Here is a 17,367-nt window from a genome sequence, read left to right on the forward strand (position 1 = left end):
TAATCCCTAATCCCTAATCCCTAATCCCTAATCCCTAATCCCTAATCCCTAATCCCTAATCCCTAATCCCTAATCCCTAATCCCTAATCCCTAATGGATCCAAGAGTGTCAGTCTCACGTTCTAGAAGATCTACATCATCACTATAAGCAGATTTGTCTTCAATTTGCTTCAATGCTATATAGAAAAAAAATGAAACCTTTGTGGTCCCTCTAGAATACACTCGATTTGACTATTCATGCCAATGTCATACCATATACAAAAGTACTTGCCAATACCAAAACCAACCAGCTCATCTCCATGCGAGCACTTCCAGATTTAGCGCTGCTAGAACTGGTAGGCGTAGCCGTCACTGTGACTGTTCCAGGAGCGTTTGTGGTGGTCGGGGTTTCAGACGGGACAACGTCTGAACTAGCAGTCGCAGTTTTAGTGACCGTGGTTTTACCCGGGCTAGTGGTCGAAGTAGTAGCATGATGACTAGAAGTAGCAGATGACTCAGTGGTACTTTCAGATGATTCCGATTCCGTGGCACTTCCAGAAGTGTACGTTGCGAGCTCACTGAAACCCACTACTGTCAACAAAAATCCACCGCCTCCATTGCCGTTTCCTGTCGCGGTCGTCGTCGTCACAGTGCCTGACGACGTGCGCGTCGTGCTTGGCTCAATTGTCTGGGTGGTCTCCCAAACCGTTGGCGTTGTCGATAAGTACGCTGCTAGTCCGTCCGAGTCAAAGAGGACAATGTTCTCGCTTCCAGGATTCTCTATCGCCTGACCGAGTCCAATCAAGTTCGAATCCAGGTCAAAAATGACGTACGCTGAACGAACAAACGGCAGGCCTAGAGTAATTGAGTCACTGACAGCCAAAGCAGGTGAGCACAGCTGCCGTCCGTCCGAATAGGAGTAACTTCCATTCACAATAATTGGCGGCACTAAATTCTTTATCGGAACTTCAATACCAACGTTATCACTGAACCAGAACACAAATGGAGTGTCGGTATCTGAGATCTCGTCACAGTAATAATTAGTATTCAACTCCACTGCAATTGAGTTGATAATGTTGTTGACAATCACTTCAGGGAGAAACATGTACGTGCTACCTTCCGAGATCAGAGCTTTCTGTACCTTGCTAATTCCCGAAATCAGAGTTTGGTTGTTGTACGTAACGTCAGTCAGATTAACTTTGAGCTGAGTTGGAGCCTCGCCAGCAATGTCCGGGACGACCTCGAAGATGTAGAGGTAGTCGCTCCACCGGCTTGAATCATAGCCTCCGAAAAGAATGTCTCCTTCTTCTGAATAGCTGTTATTTAGGTAGATCGAATACGTCTTTGACTCGATATAGCCTTGATCAACAAGTAGCTGAAGAAGAGTCGTGTACGCCTTGCCGTTCTCGTATTCACTCTCATTGACCTCATAACCAAGCCCAATCACTGGAGTAGTCGAATTTGATGCATTCGCAATAGCGATCATCGCATTGCCCACCGACATCTCCCCGATATGGACAGTGTCCAACCCTAGAACTCCCTTGGCCCATCTACCATCCTGATAGGAAAGAGAGAACGTTTCCGAGGTGCTGACGAAGGTAGAAGACTCGTCTGTGTCGAAGACGAACTCATCGCAGTTCTCGTCGCAGTAGGAGTCTTCTTGGCCATGCACCCAAAAATCTGATGCGCCCGTCGTGACATCAAAATCAATATCCTGTCCAGGAGTTCCAAGACTTAAAGTGATATAGTAATAATATCCGGCGTTTCCTTGTGTCACATCAGTCGACGTATATCTTTTCTGCAGTTTTTTCGACTGGCGACTATGCGACGGCTTCAGTGTCGTCCGAATGATATCCGCCGTCACAAACCGCGCCGCCAAAGCAAGACAAAGAAGAGTCAGCGCCTTCATTCTACAACATGGACGGTTGCCCTGTTAGATCGTTAATCACAAATTTAAGGGCAAAAAAACTCCAAACAGAACTGTTCTGGGGACTGCACCGCTTATCTAGTCAGGCCCCGGACCAAAACCGACCCCGTACTAACTGTTCGAGCACTTTCATAATATTTGCTGCAGGACACCAGGAGACTAAAAATTTGCATGCCACGCGCAAAAGGCACTGCTTAACTCATATTGAGTGATAGGCCATACGCTACTGGACTAGGCGGGGCTCAGCAATATGCCTCAGCCGTGCGTAGGCTGCATGTAGATGCACTAACCTTCAAAGAGACTTAATGCTCCCAAAAAACCTGGCTCGAAGATATCATGGGCGCTTCCTCCTACATTATTACATCCCCACACTTATCCCCCACAGCTATAGCCGGACTCTCTGCTTGGCCGCTCCTAACCGTGGCGGGTCTCGGTGATAGTGGCAGCCTGACACGATAGCCGGAACTATGCTATCTATCATTCTGGTTTGACATTTTTCTGCATCATGTGCATCATCAACTGGGTTGGCTGGTCATGATTCAGATCTGCGTCGCACTTTGAATCGTCGCTTGTAAATACAGGGCAGCTTACCTGCCAGACATCCCTAAGGAAGCGACGGAGTTGTCTGCTAGTGCAACACTAAAAGGAAACAAGGTTTCATTCACGGCCTTAACGACACAAATGCACTTTGGCATACTGTTCCCGCTAGGATTCATTGCAGGCTGCCCACTCCCAAACCGGGCACAGTAATTTAATCCGTCCCATGCCTTCGGTCAGGTCGCCCAGGAAACCGACGTGACAGCCGGCCAGTCAAGTGCTGCCACCACCAGATACTAGTATCAAACTCGCCCTGAATAATATTAGTCATAGCCGCATTTGATTGAAGTTAGGTCCCACCGTCTCCACTGACGTAACTTGAGCGAGAGGTTGGTTTTTAAGACGGCATCAGCGAGTAAACAAGCAGGGCCTAGCATATCTGAGTAGTCAGCTCCTTGCGACCGACAGGCCTCGCTCGTTTGTATGTCACCTTACGGTCGTAGGCTGCCGTTATGATATCATTGATGTGTGACTATTGTAGCTGTCACTGCTGGCCAGGAAGACCATCTATGTAGATGTATGATGGATCGCAGGTGCCGACCGAGAGCTCTGCAGCTCTCCGACTGGCTAGCAAGCGTAAAGAGCAGGCAACAAAATTCTCCGACATGAGCGTTACACTGGGCGAACACAATCAACTCCAGCCTCTTGTGAAAACCAATCCCAGCCACTGCTCGTGATATCATCCATCAATCACAGCGTTCTAGATGCTGCGGGGTAATAATTGACAGCCCATATCCACAAGAACATGTTTGGTTCCGCTTATGTCATACCTCTGTCGGAAAAAGGAACACGCGAGACCAATAGCTAGCTGACGTTCATGTTTTAGTGTTCACGACAAACGGCAGTTTCACCTCCTTCTGAGAGGTAGGTTCCAATACCTGCATCCGAAACAAGAAAGGGCCGTGTGGTCTAGTAGTATGATACTCGCTTCGGGTGCGAGTGGTCCCGGGTTCAATTCCCGGCCCGGCCCCCCTTTCTTCATATATTTTTAATTCCTTAGATCAACGTTGTCCTGCTCAAATGTTCCAATGTAATTCTTCTAACTGTTCATGGTCTAGTGGCCTAAAGGTAAGGCGTTGCTCTCCGGAGGCAAAGATTGCGGGTTCGAGTCCCGCCTGGATCTCTTTTTGACTGGCCCTCACATATAAGATATGACGTATTCTAAGATGCATAAGTCAGTTCGTCTAGGGCGCGAACGTTGCATGGCTTGTTCAACGTGCAATTAATGTATCATCCATGCGGATATTCACGAGACGTGTGCGTGTAATGAATGCCAGGTGCTTGATACAATCTGTCCCGCTTAGTGCTCTTCCATCTAGGCTGTTACATGTATATGATAGAATATATTCGAGCTCATAATCTGGCTAGAGATACTACTCGTAAGTCGTTCAATTGGCTTTGGTGATCTGGTATCGAATCAAAAGTAAGTGTGCAGCCACGGAAGGTATATCGGAAAAAATAGCTCTATCTCTTTGCCGCCTATGTATCACTAAACAGTCCTTCAATTCTCGCGCAGCGTTAGTATAGGAGCGCGACAAATTTGAATCGTTGATCTAGAACCAAGAGTTGCGTGGACGTCGTATTGCTGGTTCCAATGGGACAGAACCCCAGCTTAGACCACACTATAAACTAGCGTTACCCTCAATGGTGCAAAGCAATACTTGGGCGGGAAATACCCACGTGTAAGATCTCTAAGTGCAGAATCGTGCTCATGTCCGTGCCCCATAGCCGAGGCATGCACCGACATGAAGCTTGGACTAGATTTGGTCCGGCAACTCCACACAGTCGCGGGGATTTTCGTAAGCGACAGCGCTGCCAAGGGTTCGGCTAGCTGCGTACCTGGGCGTTTCTTGCACAAGTGGTTGCCCAAGCGCCATCCGAAACGTACAAAAGCAGCTGACGACAGTAGAACCGGATGCATGTTGGCCAAGTGATTGGATCCCTACTGTAGCGCTATTCGAAGACGCCAAGAAATCATTTTCCGGCAATCGATCGCCAACACTATGAGAATCCCAATTCCTGTAAGAGGATGTGCTCTTGGCGGGACGCACTGACGGCAGGGTTCCAACGACTACAGACTCATCCGAAGCACGTGTAGTCCTCAGCTGAATACGCCGGGGGTATATATAGTCAAGCGAAATTCATGAAGTGCGAGACAATCGTCAATCATCAGATCCGAACATCACTCTAGAAATGAGAAATCTTGCTCTGTCTGCCGCTGCTGCGGCTAGCTTTATTGGCGCTGTAGTTGCTGCCCCTGCCACCAGTGGAAGCTTTAATTGTCTGTCGATGAACGTCGCCGGTATCCCGGAAATTCTGCAGAGCAATGACGAGTCGGGTGACAAGACGACAAACACTCAGACAATTGGAGAGAAGTTCTCAGAGTACGGATACGACTTCATTCACGTCCAGGAAGACTTCAATTACCACGCCACTTTGTACGAGTATGACAACCATACGTACCGTACGGCCACGTCTGGTGGTGTCGTGCTGGGGTCCGGCCTGAACACTCTGGCCAACTACGACTGGATTGACTTTACGCGTATTACTTGGGATGACTGCTCAAACGCCAGCGAGGATGACTGTCTGACGCCCAAGGGCTTCACGTTTATGCGCGCTCGTCTCGACGATGGTGTGTATATTGATTTATACAACATGCACACCGACGCCGGTACCGAGGATGACGATGAGACAGCCAGAAACTCCAACCTGCAGCAGGTCATGGACTACATCAACACTTGGAGTATTGGCAATGTTGCTATCATCTTCGGCGACAGCAACAGCCGCTACACTCGTACCGCGGACAACATCCGTATTTTTATGAACAACGGCTTCTCGGACTCCTGGGTTACCGAGGTTGAGGGTGGAGACCCGCCCGCGGCTGGCGCAGACGCCATCGTATGCGACAACCCGACTCTAGTGAACACCTGTGAGACGGTCGACAAGCTTTTTTACCGGTCCAATGGTTTCATTGAGTTGACCAACAATGGCTTCTACTACGACTCGCTTCGTTTCCTTAGCGATAACGCTACGACTCTCACTGACCACAATCCCATCCGCACCGAGTTTTCCTACTCGCTGAATAGCACGTTCAGAATGTCGGACTTTGTTGGGGGCCCTCATGGAACTTGGTTTAGCGACTTCACGACGCTCCGTTCGCTTCCTTCATCTCCTGTTGTTTCTACCATCACTCTGCGCGGTGGCAGCCGCCTCGACAGCGTTGCTGTCACGCTCTCGACCGGGACCACTTTAACCCACGGCGGTACTGGCGGCGACGCCTCTTCGCTGACGTTCTCTTCGGGCGAGTACATCACTTCGGCTTATCTCTGCCAGGGCGAGTACGACAGCCACACTCGCCTCTTCTATGCCAAGTTCACTACCACACTTGGCAACACTGTCAGCGCTGGCAAGACCACCGATGACTGCTACAGTTTCACTGCCCAGTCTGGGTACGGTCTTGTTGGTTTCCACGGTCAGGACGGCGACGAGATCGACCAGCTGGCCATTGTATGGGGCAAGAAGTAGCTGCCTGTTACGGCAATTTTGGAAATATAGAATGCCTCGTTAGCTTTTTGGCATTTTAGAAGTAATATGAACACAAGATAATCCAACTGTCTCGAAACGACTACCGATCCCGAATGTGTAGAATAGTCTGAAACAAGCAGCTGCTTGCCGTTTCGGAGAAGCCATATGTTCGACCGATCCTGGCCTTCGATTGGCAGTGATGGCCCAGCATGGGTTTATATAAGTGGCGTTTCTCGTAGATAGAGAGGCGTACCTGAGTAGGTGCGGAGAAGTAAACTTTATTCCTTATACGCTCTAGGCTGCGGAGTATAGTTATTACGGCCGAAATTCGCGGGGGAAACACACGCCTTCGAAGAGAGAATTGCTTTGAAAATCCCACCCCTCCGCATACTCAAACGTGTCGATTCACGCGATGAGCGACATGGACTGCAGGTACTTGGAGGGGCAAAGGAACTGTACTTAGCGGGGCTTCAGGTACGTAGTTTCTTATCGTCGATGTAGAACATGGCTCATAACGGCAGTCAATTATGGCAGCAGTTTGCGGGGCGTCAAATAATATGCTAGCACGTTGACCATTGATTCAGCCTAGAAGACATCAGTCTCGACAGTTGGCATCGCGGCTCGCGTCGACGAGCTCAGCTTCGATTCACACATGATATTTGAGCATGATAACTATCCTCAAGACGAAATTTACAGCTCATCGTCTACTTCAACTCATAGGCCCTTTCCCAGCGAATTCATTATGGTGTCTGTTAGATGTGACGTAATCTCTAGGTTTCCAGATTCAAATGACTGGTGTAGCGTGAGGTACCGACCGATAGCTACTACAGAACCCAGCCAAAACAGACTATCTGGACCGCTATTTCTTGATATTCAATTCCAGATTTTACGACCTCAAAATACGGCTGTGACTTATTTTGCGATGATCTCTACACCACGTCACAACTTCTGATGGTAAAGAGCCTAAAGTTTCTCATTTACCGACTACAGTCGGACATATTACCAACTCAATATAGAGACCAGATATCGATACCACATAAACGGAGCAAAAGGAACAAACCCAACATTGTGAGACATGTCGTCGTAGCAGGGGAAAGGTGCGGGGCCCGAAGCTACAAAAAAATAGATCCAGGCGGGACTCGAACCCGCAATCTTTGCCTCCGGAGAGCAACGCCTTACCTTTAGGCCACTGGACCATATATTTAAAATATAGATGTGTTTGTCGTATTGATCCCAAAACAGATTGTGTGTGCTTGGCACGTACCGTGTGCGTGGCGCATGCCGTGTGCTCGGGTTGCCAAGAGGCTGACGAGATCACCGATGTGTTGGAACAAATATCTACAAGCGAGATTGAGACGGGACAACTGCATTGGCTACGCTGTCGACAGTAGCCGACGGTGATTATAGAGTTCTTAATAGGGTTTTTAATTTAATAGACTTTAGCTGTGCTCGGCACTGTTGAGCAGCTACCACGAGAGCGACCAGTCGGCGGTCCAAGCGCCGCCACAGGTGAAATCGTTCAAGCCGGTGACAGTTAAAGTTTTGGCAGTACCATTGTAGGCCACATCAGCAGACGGCACAGTCGCACCATTGAAAGTGACATTTCCAACGGGAGCCGACGATACTCCGAGAACGGTGACGTTAGCCAGCGGATTGTAGTCCTTGAACTCGCCGCGGGTGGTGGCCGAGAGCGTTCCATTTGTCGCAACGAAGTCGACAAACAAGGTGCTCTCAGGAATCAGGCTCTCACCGTCGTCGACGTAGACCTCGCCAGAGGCAGTTCCCTCAGCACTAAGCGCGGCGATAAGTGACCACGGCGAGTTACGGACTTTAGTGGTAGTAAGCGCAGGCTCGTGCAGAGGCAGGACGCTGCCGCCACGGACGAAGACCGGAATATGACCTAGAGGCGCCGACAGCGTGGTGTTCACACCAGGCTCAGCATCAAAGGCAATCTGGGTGTACCAGTCGTACCAGACTTCACCGTCGCCGACGCCAGGGAAAACGCCCTTGACTGTGTCGACCTGGGGCTCAAGAACCGGAACAATCATGAGTGAAGGACCCAGCATGAACTGAGTAGAGACCTCCGCGAGCTGAGGCTCGTTCGGGAACTCCCAAGCCAAGGCACGCATGACCGTAGAGCCGGTCTCGTGAGCGGCGTTGAACAGGGTGTACATGTATGGCAGCAGGGCGTAGCGGATAGCCATGGCGGTCTTCGCTGCGTCCATCACCGAAGACCAGATATAAGGCTCCTGAGAGATCGTCGAGAGCTCGTTGTGGTTACGGTAGAACGGGAAGAAGGCCGACAGCTGCATCCAACGACTGCACAGCTCGTAGTCGGAGTTACCATTGAAACCGCAGGTATCGACGCCGAACATAGGGATTCCGAAGAGCGAAAATGACAGCGCCTGCGGGATCGAGAAGAACATCATGTACCACTTTGAGGCGTTGTCTCCACCCCAATGACCTGCCCACTTGCCGGTGCCGGCGAACGTCGAACGTCCAATAATGAATGGACGCTTCTCCGGGAAGATCTTCAGGAGACCATGGTAGGTTGCATTGAGAATTTGATGCCCGAACAGATTGTGTACGTCGTACTCGAGAACTCCGTCAGAGTGCGTAGCGTTAGGAGAAACAGCGTGCTGGGAGAGGTCGCCCTGCTGGTTGTTGATGACATAAGGCGGGTGCTCGATGTTACGGACCCCGAGAGTAGGCGTGGTGCGCAGGTACGACGTCGAGGTAGCCGAAGTAGCCGTGGTAGTAGCATTGGAAGCCACTGGCGTCGCTGTACCTGCGTTGTAGGCACTCTGCGAGGCCGAAGCCGACGCTGCAGACGAGGCCTCGGTGGCGTTCGTGATCTCAAAGCCTTCAGGGTAGTCAAAGACTTTGGAACCTAGCTCACCGGGGAGGCCGAAGCTGGGGTGCACAGGATTGAGAGTGAGGTTATTGGTTCCACAACTGCCTATGCAGAAAGACGACACCTCGCTCATGTCAATCCAGATACCATCAAACGGCACCTTGCAGTGCCACTCGGCCATTTCGCTAGCCCACCACTCAACAGCATTAGCGGCGTGCCAGTCAGGAAACACAGTATAACCTGGCCAGACTGCTCCGATATACTCCGATCCGTCGGGGTTACGAAGGAAGACGTCCGCCTCATGTCCACGGTTGTACGGCTCGTAACTATCAAGTCAATAAAATTTCTGCAAAGACACTCACGCGTCGGTAGCGTTCTCCGGGTTCGGGATATAGATAGCTGAGTCCACGATCGGGACGTAATGACGGCCACCGGCGTGCAGATCGGCAAGGAACTCACGTCCACTTTCGTAATCAAATGTGTTAGGGTCGTTCTCAAAGTCACGGTACAGCTTCATGTAGTCAATGTCAGTCCAGATAGTCTCCAGAGGAATTTCGAATTTCTCAAAGTTAGACACGACCTCGGCGAGCACCGTCCAGTTCTGGTAGCCCCATCTGCATTGATGATAGCCAAAAGTGAAGTATTGCTGCATAGCAGGGAGACCGGTGGTGCTGACCTGGTACTCCTGGGTAACATCTAGGGTGGTAGGACCAGAGTAAAAGAACAGGTCAATGCTACCGCCCAACGTACGCCAGGTGATGTTGTTGGGCTGAAGCAAGACTTCCTGAGCATGTGCATTGCGCAGGAAAACTCCATGAGAGTACGAGACATAGTCCTTGGTGGTCGAGGTGTTTCCGGTAGTCACCAGCGTAAGCTCACCGGTCTCGGAATTTTCTTCGAAGTAACGAGTGTCGACATAGAACGGATGCGAGCCATAGATGTTGCTGTACGGTTAGCTTAATAAACTCTCCATTGAGCTTACCCATCAATAGGATCGCCGACATCGGCGGCAAAAATAGTCGCAGTGTAATTGTTACCAAGTCTGAAGCCATGGATCTGCTCACCCAGTCCGTAAAGATTGTACTCCTCTGGAAGAGTAGACACAAACTCAATAAACTGATTTTCAAAAACAATGACAGTACCCTCAGTAGTGAACAGAACATCACCAGTAGACTTTCGGGTAACCTTGAAGCTGAATGCGGGATCGTTCGAGTAACTAAAGACGAGGTCACCATCGACCTCCACCTCTCCAGACGACTCCTCGATCTGCGGCCGAGGAACAATAGTTTCTGAAAGCATATAGTAGGAAGTGTTTGACGAGTCCATCACAGCCGGAATGATTGATACAGCCAGTCGGCTAGAGCTCTGATACTCGACAGTGAGATTGAGTTTCTCAATGTCGGTACCGTAAGCGTTGCAAGCTTTGCCAGCAAGCGTAAGTATAGCCGTAAGACCGGTATCTGAGTGCTCAATTGATGACGCGACATAGCCTGGGCAGACAGCCTGAGCGTTGATGGCCTCAGGATCCTTAATGTTGGGCAAGAGGTTGGCGCCAGTGTCGGCCTCGGCCGGTACCGTAAAGAGTGAACGCCAGCTTGTCGTAGTTGCTGTCGAGTTCTCATAAGAAATGGCATTGACAGTGCTGGAGAACAGAGCCAGCGCCGGCAGCGCAAGTTGCGCCGCAGCAAGTTTAGAGAGTTTCATCGGGTACCGTTGTCTTTTTTACTGCCAGGCGGTTCCTGCGGTCTTTGTTGGCTGACGAGGAGGTTTTATAGTCTCCTCTGTCGGCAGACTACGGTCCACGGACCGGACAAGACCGTCCATCGGTAGCTAACGTCGGCATAGGCGCAACATCGGCCCGGTGATTTCTCCGCTCGGCAAGATAGGCCCCGATCCAGTTCCAAGAGGGGGTGCGGGGTGACGCATATGTCAGCCGGAGAAACCAACGGAACTAGACCGCCTGGTGTTCAGAATGTTTCCGGCATGGAATGTTCCGGACTACGACTGGATCGCTCGCAAGAGGTGTCACGGGCGCTAGAACTACTCGTCAAGTCACCACTTGTTAGCCGCAGTGACTTGGCACTTCTCTCTCCGCTGGATGAAACCTCCAGTTCCTGGTGTTCATAGTCGCTTGTGGAGCGAGAATGCCCACCACGTGTGAGCTCGGCAGGGACGGTACGAGGTGTCTTATGGTTAAACTGTATGTTGTCGCGGTAAATGCTCAGCCATTTGTCTCAATAAAGTCCCAAAGGAGAATTAAGGTCGAACGCCCTGGGAGGAGATCACGAAAGCGATGCCCAAATATGTACTAGATGCGGGGAAATAGGCAACGGCTAGGGTGCCTGCGGCACTGATGTCAGAAAACTACTGGCGGGGTGTGTCTTGAACGGGAATAGGGCACGGCGGCTTGTGCATAGCGGATAAATTCACGGAGAGTAGATCGGCAAGCCCGCCAGGTCTGGTGGGGAGCAAGACCGCTCGTAATCTTAAGTCTATCGCCTGTTCCGGGAGTGAAAACAGGTATTGGACGCAGATCGTGCTCGTCGGTCCAGTGGATGCATACGGCGCACATTTCTAGCGGACTTAGCAGGCAATTGTCTTCAAAATCCCCAGCGCCCACCGGTGGTCGGACAGCAATCAGCGGCGGTAATTACTAGCTCGTATGGCCGATCTACGAGCGTTAGCTGAGTCGGAGATAATGGATGATTGGATAAGCGGAGTAGTGAGCGACTGAAAATCTACGTGACCTCGGCATAAGCTTGTTCCTAACCTTTAGCTACAAGCTATCTGTAGACCGGCCAGGCTACACGAGCGGTCTTATGCCGGCCGAAGCCGACCTCTGCACTAGGTTCCCTAAGCCGCCGGTCGATGCGCCAGCAGCAGACCGCAATCTGGTCGAGCCAGTCCTCGGCCGGAAAAAATCTCGGAAGCGCTTATAGCTAGAGCGCGTTAAGTGGTGACCCCGCTTGAGCTGACAAACCAAGCGACAAAGCGCAGAGTCAAGATTCCTTGGACTCCTAAAGCCAAGGTCGTCTCCGCCAAGAAGAGGACATGGACAGTGAAATGCCCTGGTTTACATTACACCTTGAGATTTTACCAAATGTCTCATAATAAAACGGGGTCGGAAAAACAGAAAATCCGAGATGAGTCTGAACAAAAACAAAATGGTCTCTGGCGGGATCGAACCGCCGATCCTCGCGTATCACAAGAATTACAAGTCTTATTAGCACGATGCCTTAACCAACTGGGCCAAGAGACCACTGATATTAGGGAATGAATTTCTGGTGGATAGGTTGGTTGTAGGTCGGCAATAGCGCACTAAAACTATACAGCACATTTGAGCCCTAGCTTTATTTCGAGGTCCAGTTATACTGATAAACAAAACAAAAAAGTAAACTCGGCAACGGGGAATTGAACCCCGGTCTCCCGCGCGACAAGCGAGAATTCTAGCCACTAAACTATTGCCGACCTCTTATTAACTCTTCAGGAGTATGCATTACTATCAACACAGCATACGATTGATATATATATGATGACCATTACACCTATCATCGTATCTCCAAATGTGCCCAGGTAACTGAACATTTAGAGAAATAAATGGGACGCATCCGATAACAAAAATGCGACTCTACGGGTTTGAAAAAAAAAATTGCAGCACCTACGATTCCAGCGTGGTCTCCCACCGCAGTACTAAGTAGGCCCAACGAAGCTTAACTGGTGTTGATCGGACGGGGAACTGTGTTTTCTTCGTGGTATGGCCGCAACTAACAATGTTATACGTGCCTACCTTATATAGTATCGGTATATTACATATGGCGCCTACCAGAAGCGCGAATTTAAACGCTGTAGGCGAAACATTCTAAGCGCCTTTGCCCCTGGATAGGGATGCATTCCGCATAAGTGTATATACGTCGTGGTAGCGACGCGTAATTACTGGGTTTTTCTCTCCTGGCAGCATATTTCTAATTTTAACCTCCATTTTGGCCGTATGCGCCAGCGACTTTAGACTCAAAATTTGTAGGGTGTACGTAACAAAATATAACAGCACCGCAAGAATAATTCTTAGAAACTAGCCGACACCCACCTTCCTCAACGAATTCCTGCACGGCGAACTGGTGAATTTGTGTCGGCAGTTGGGCTGAGAGCAGTTTGTGCACATAGCTTCGGTCTCACAGTCGCACGAGACGAGAAAGAAGTTGGGGAAAAATCAGCGGACCTCCTGGATTTACGAGTGAAAGACTGTGTTCTTCTTGGACGAAACGAGTAACAAAACCATACGATGAGAAGAGGACTTCAGGCATTTGTGGCGGCTGGACTGCTGCTGGCCACACATGTGTATGCCGACATCGAATTCTTGACGCCGAAAGCCAGCAAGGCCTACGACGCGGCTGACGCTTTGGCCATTACATGGCAGGACAGTGGCGACGCTCCGTCTATGGACGATCTGACGACTACAACGATCATTTTGTGCACAGGCTCGAACGATGATATTACAGCTTTGCAGACGCTTGTCAACGGAGTGACTCTGTCGACACTAGAAGATGTCTACGATGCTACCATTGACACCACGGTGGCGACTGACGGCGAGTTCTTCTTGCAGATGACTTCAATCATTTCAACTGGTGGATACGTCATCAACTACTCTGATCGGTTCAACCTGACCGGTATGACCGGAACGACCGAGGCCGAGGATGGTGGCGACACCAGCGCTCCGTCGCGCCAAATTAGTGGATACACGTCGGGAACGACAGCCGCTGCCACTGCCACCGGCACCCTTGTGGCAACAACTACCTCTGGCGGATCATGGGACCCCTACACTGTCCCTTACTCCAGCCAGGACGGCTGGCTGTGGAAGTTTGCGCCCATGCAGCCGCAGCCGAAGACATCGATCAACCCCAAGGCGAGCATGACCCGTCGGTACCCCAAGACGAGCTACTCTGTTTTCAAAACGAACACAATGGTACCGTACGCGACGACGACGGCCACGTTGGGATGGTCGTATACCCCGACGACTACTCTCAACCATGCTGTGACGGCCTCGAACCCGTATTCGTACAGTAACTATTATACCAAGCCGCGTAGCCGGTGGGTTGACTGAACCAAGATGGCGGCATAGGTCCAGTAAAGCTGGGCCTACGCGCTTAGCATGTTGTGCGCAACGATTTATGAACGCGAGCTTTAGATAGCATTCTGTAAATGTCTCTTGACAATGTACTATTGAACCATAAATCTACCAGGAGTTATTCGCGGGTAACAGGACAGGCGACCGAGCTATGCTCGGTTGAAGGTGGCGTGAGTGGAAGTAGACGATGGCCTGGAGAAGCCTGATTCAGCAGTCGGTCAGGCTGAGCGGTCTAGTTTGGTAGCTCGAGTAGGATGCTGTCATGGTGTGAGCTGTGGTCGTCGCGCAGCTAGTGTTTAACCACGCAAATAGTATGGTGACAATTGGTTCGTTACATGCGAGCCAAACCAAGCACTGCGGCGTCAAAATTTTCAAGCCTTGGAAGGGGGTTTTCAGACGGCAAGCACTTCGTGTCGACAGGGTCAGCCATTTGCAGCTGGAAACTGCCGGCAAAGAGTATGAGAATGCGAATCGACAGTGCGGAGACTCAAGCTGGTGGCCGTAAAGCATCGTATTGCCGGTGGACATCGTCGGCCGTACGCAGGCCATCAAGTAGAAGGGCAATACGACCCCAGGGCCAGCCTTGATCGCCATATACCTTAATTTTTGCCAACTCCCAGTCAGCGTACGCGGGCGGTTCCGACGCCTGCGGCGAAACATCTGGGCTATCTGGCTGGGCGAGTATTTGCTTTGGTGTAGCGGGAGCATCGGCGGGTTCTGCCTTAGATGGTTCCGCCATCGGAACTGCCGCATGAGCGGTCGCAAGGGTGGTTGAGATTGACGCGGAGTCGATCAGGACGGTGATGTCTGTACGCGTAGGCGCACCAGGACTTGGAGTTGGCGTTGGCAATTGCATAGCCAGTGCACTCTCTGAGCGGCGCCGCATTGCTGGGTGTATCAGATCGACTGTAAATAGCCGTAAGAGTGTTGTTCTTACCTTCCTCCTTGCGTTTACGGCGTAGACGGCGCATCCGTTCGCGGGCCATAATCCGGTCCTTTTTGGCTGCCTCAAGCGGGGACCGCTTCTGCTGAGGAGGGCATATGTTCGAGCTTTGAGAGACTGTTAAGATGTCGCCAGAAATAGTTTGGATGCGAAACATGATGGCGGTCAGCGGCGGACGCCGGGAGAACAGAAGTGATGTTGTCGAACAGGCGAGGTGGTGGAAAAAACATGCTGGGTGTTTGCGGGCGTTAGACCGGTCTAGCTACGGGACCAACGAGACCAGAATTGACGGCCAGGGAGCGGGCGCCTCGCCACAGATCGATCGTTCTTCCAACAGGCTAAAGATGAATTGACAGCCAGTCAAGGTACGAATGTCACGGCAACGGCGAGCTCGTCGGCCTGCACGGCGCCAGAAGGCAAGTCCCAATCGCAAGGCGCGAGTGTGCACCGAGTTATGGGAGTTATGCGCGTGGACGCCACGTGCGGCTGTTACCCAGGGCTGTGACCAAGCTGCGATATTGTCTGTTACCGAGAGTTGTGACCTGGTTACCTAGGTAACATCTGGCAACGCGGTATATACATAGCTAAATACGAGCGCCTTGCACAGCCTACAGGTAATCGCGACGTCAGCGTGCACCCACGATGAGCCCCGCGGTGGGATGAACCAGTTTAGAACATGGCTGCCCCTCGGCATCCCGTCAGGGCTGGGCTAACATGCCACCGTACCCATCCCCCTCCGTCCTAGACAGGCTGGGTACATATAGCTAGGCACAGAGGTAAGCGATGATGGTACCCCGGCAGAGAACGCTTTAGCCGGCCGGGCCGCTTTCTAGTTTCCCAAAATAGAGCGCTAGACGAGAGCGCGCGTGCCCTGGCGCACGGTGCCGGAAGAACAGAATCTGGAGAAATATCGCGGAGTAGACGCTAGTGAGGGCTAGTTTGTCCGGCTGAGCGGAGTGGCGCAGGACAGAGAAGCCTCTGGTACGCCTGCGCAGGCTACGCGGTCCGCGTGAGTGTCTCCTGGCAGTGGGCACGCTAGGAGCACGCGGGCTGGAGCCCACGAGGAGAAGCGGCCGCCGACCGGGGCACATGGCGTAGCCGGCCGGTAACCAGATGTCGCTCCGGCAATGTACGGGCAGTGAACAGGCAGCGCAGAGATGCACGGCCGAAGCCGTTGGGCCGCCAATGCCTCAATTTGGAGGCGCATCCGGACCTACGGAGGGAGGCTTACCTTGCCGGCCCAGTATCGGGCCCATTCGTAGAACAATCCGGGGTAGTCCGGGGAAGCCCGTGGAAGGTCTGGGGAAGGTCCGGGGGAGGTCCGGGCAGGCAATGACGCCGGCCGAGATTACTCTGCCGGCTGAGCGGCCGGCCGCACCCGGCAGATCGACGCGTCTGCCGATCCGGTGCGTCTCCTGCAGGTGGTCGAAGTCTCTCGAAGCCGATCACGGGCTCCGGGCGTCACTGGCGCTGCCGAGCGGCCCCGACGACAATGCAGGACGGAACAGGCCGGCACGCGCCCAAGAGGGGGAATGGCAAGTTGTCTTGGTCTTTGTTTAGACGAGACAGTACCGGTACGGTCGAGCCTGGTACCTAGCACTCCTCCGGTGATGGGCGGAGCGTGGCGAACGGTCTGGTCGTTTGACTCGGGCCGAAGCTGACGGGTGTGCAGAACGGGCCGAGCGCCGGCCGACAGGTGACCGCACGCCACCGTAATTTCGCCGGAGGAACTGTTCGCACCTGACCGGCAAATGTCCGGGACGTGCGGCCGGCCAGCCGCATGCGCAGCCGTAGAGCGCAGGGTAAGGCGGTACAGGTGACGTAGGCGGGACCCACGACGATGGGAAAGTCATGCGGGCGGCGCGGCGCAGCTGCAAGCGCAGCTGCAAGAGGAAGCGCACGCGCGACATGCGGGTTGGCGCGCGATAGGCCGTCATTGCCACTGATCCGCGATGAGAGACAAAACACCGTAGAGAGCGTCAGCGCGCGGCAGCAGAGCAGCGCACGGCGGCAGAGGAGCGCGCGGCAACAACTCTGCAAGACTCATCGGCAAGATCTCAGGCAGAGTTAACAGGCCAACACGAACGAGAGTGTAGGAACGCGGAGGCTGGCCTTGCTAGCCTCCGAACCCAGCTCCTGGGTCGGGGGGCTATATTTGGGACGGGTCAGCACGGGTCAGCACAGATCGTGGCCTTCTCCAAGAAGCTGGGCCGGGTCGCCGCGGATGCGTAGCTGTGGCTAATACATCTCCGGGTCTCCACAGCTACAGCCATTCCAGTAGGCCGGGTCAGATATGAATCGGCCGGCTACGATGCGTTACGCTATCAAACCAAGCCGACAATATTGTCAAGATTGCTCTCAACTCTGGCCGACGCTCAGAAGAAGTCAGGGTGCTGGCTAGTAGCCAAGAACACGTATTCG

At 52.3% G+C, this 17,367-nt stretch overlaps 6 protein-coding genes and 5 non-coding genes across 11 annotated transcripts; 5 read left to right on the top strand and 6 right to left on the bottom strand.

Moving 5' to 3' along the window:
* Positions 1–298: 298 nt before the first annotated feature.
* On the top strand, positions 299–472 carry V1510DRAFT_422193 (uncharacterized protein; the record flags this gene model as incomplete). Its single annotated transcript, XM_066934750.1, has 1 exon — positions 299–472. The coding sequence occupies one exon, from the start codon at positions 299–301 to the stop codon at positions 470–472; it is 174 nt and encodes a 57-aa protein (XP_066787036.1).
* Positions 473–732: 260 nt separating this feature from the next.
* V1510DRAFT_354116 (aspartic peptidase domain-containing protein) lies at positions 733–1,743 on the bottom strand (the record flags this gene model as incomplete). Its single annotated transcript, XM_066930882.1, has 1 exon — positions 733–1,743. A coding segment is annotated over one exon (1,011 nt), but the record flags the coding sequence as incomplete, so codon positions are not given.
* A 1,657-nt stretch (positions 1,744–3,400) lies between these two features.
* Positions 3,401–3,472, top strand: V1510DRAFT_t236. The gene has a single exon. It is a non-coding gene; the product is annotated as a tRNA-Pro (tRNA).
* Positions 3,473–3,553: 81 nt separating this feature from the next.
* Positions 3,554–3,625, top strand: V1510DRAFT_t237. Its single transcript has one exon. It is a non-coding gene; the product is annotated as a tRNA-Arg (tRNA).
* Positions 3,626–4,559: 934 nt separating this feature from the next.
* On the top strand, positions 4,560–6,350 carry V1510DRAFT_246806 (Endonuclease/exonuclease/phosphatase). Its single transcript, XM_066930565.1, has 2 exons — positions 4,560–6,284; positions 6,326–6,350. Exon 1 carries the CDS (start codon positions 4,696–4,698, stop codon positions 6,025–6,027), a length of 1,332 nt encoding a protein of 443 aa, XP_066787038.1. The 5' UTR covers positions 4,560–4,695; the 3' UTR covers positions 6,028–6,284; positions 6,326–6,350.
* An 801-nt stretch (positions 6,351–7,151) lies between these two features.
* Positions 7,152–7,223, bottom strand: V1510DRAFT_t241. Its single transcript has one exon. It is a non-coding gene; the product is annotated as a tRNA-Arg (tRNA).
* Positions 7,224–11,079, bottom strand: V1510DRAFT_449410 (glycoside hydrolase). The gene is made up of 3 exons (XM_066935793.1): positions 9,864–11,079; positions 9,244–9,825; positions 7,224–9,207 (listed from the first exon to the last, which is right to left on the bottom strand). The coding sequence occupies exons 1-3, from the start codon at positions 10,583–10,585 to the stop codon at positions 7,494–7,496; spliced, it is 3,018 nt and encodes a 1,005-aa protein (XP_066787039.1). The 5' UTR covers positions 10,586–11,079; the 3' UTR covers positions 7,224–7,493.
* Positions 11,080–12,046: 967 nt separating this feature from the next.
* On the bottom strand, positions 12,047–12,140 carry V1510DRAFT_t240. Its single transcript has one exon. It is a non-coding gene; the product is annotated as a tRNA-Ile (tRNA).
* A 137-nt stretch (positions 12,141–12,277) lies between these two features.
* On the bottom strand, positions 12,278–12,349 carry V1510DRAFT_t239. Its single transcript has one exon. It is a non-coding gene; the product is annotated as a tRNA-Asp (tRNA).
* An 811-nt stretch (positions 12,350–13,160) lies between these two features.
* Positions 13,161–13,979, top strand: V1510DRAFT_408245 (Ser-Thr-rich glycosyl-phosphatidyl-inositol-anchored membrane family-domain-containing protein; the record flags this gene model as incomplete). The annotated part of the gene is made up of 1 exon (XM_066932440.1): positions 13,161–13,979. The coding sequence occupies one exon, from the start codon at positions 13,161–13,163 to the stop codon at positions 13,977–13,979; it is 819 nt and encodes a 272-aa protein (XP_066787040.1).
* A 139-nt stretch (positions 13,980–14,118) lies between these two features.
* V1510DRAFT_246718 (uncharacterized protein) lies at positions 14,119–15,210 on the bottom strand. The gene is made up of 3 exons (XM_066930564.1): positions 14,941–15,210; positions 14,602–14,891; positions 14,119–14,357 (listed from the first exon to the last, which is right to left on the bottom strand). Exons 1-3 carry the CDS (start codon positions 15,101–15,103, stop codon positions 14,211–14,213), a joined length of 600 nt encoding a protein of 199 aa, XP_066787041.1. The 5' UTR covers positions 15,104–15,210; the 3' UTR covers positions 14,119–14,210.
* Between the last annotated feature and the right edge of the window lie 2,157 nt (positions 15,211–17,367).

Source organism: Dipodascopsis tothii (genome assembly GCF_038497935.1).
Source record: "Dipodascopsis tothii strain CBS 759.85 unplaced genomic scaffold V1510scaffold_35, whole genome shotgun sequence".
NCBI classification, from domain to species: Eukaryota; Fungi; Ascomycota; class Lipomycetes; order Lipomycetales; family Lipomycetaceae; genus Neoaidaea; species Neoaidaea tothii.

Bases quoted from the DNA above. Each gene is read 5' to 3' on its own strand.
- V1510DRAFT_449410 (XM_066935793.1), bottom strand. From the start codon at position 10,585: ATGAAACTCTCTAAACTTGCTGCGGCGCAACTTGCGCTGCCGGCGCTG. The intron at 9,826-9,863 runs GTAAGCTCAATG...CTAACCGTACAG, and splicing joins GTCGGCGATCCTATTGATGG to CAACATCTATGGCTCGCATC. The intron at 9,208-9,243 runs GTGAGTGTCTTT...TTGACTTGATAG, and splicing joins CCGGAGAACGCTACCGACGC to TTACGAGCCGTACAACCGTG.
- V1510DRAFT_246718 (XM_066930564.1), bottom strand. From the start codon at position 15,103: ATGTTTCGCATCCAAACTATTTCTGGCGACATCTTAACAGTCTCTCAA. The intron at 14,892-14,940 runs GTAAGAACAACA...TGATACACCCAG, and splicing joins CCGTAAACGCAAGGAGGAAG to CAATGCGGCGCCGCTCAGAG. The intron at 14,358-14,601 runs GTATATGGCGAT...TTGACGCCGCAG, and splicing joins GGGAGTTGGCAAAAATTAAG to TGCTTGGTTTGGCTCGCATG.
- V1510DRAFT_246806 (XM_066930565.1), top strand. From the start codon at position 4,696: ATGAGAAATCTTGCTCTGTCTGCCGCTGCTGCGGCTAGCTTTATTGGC.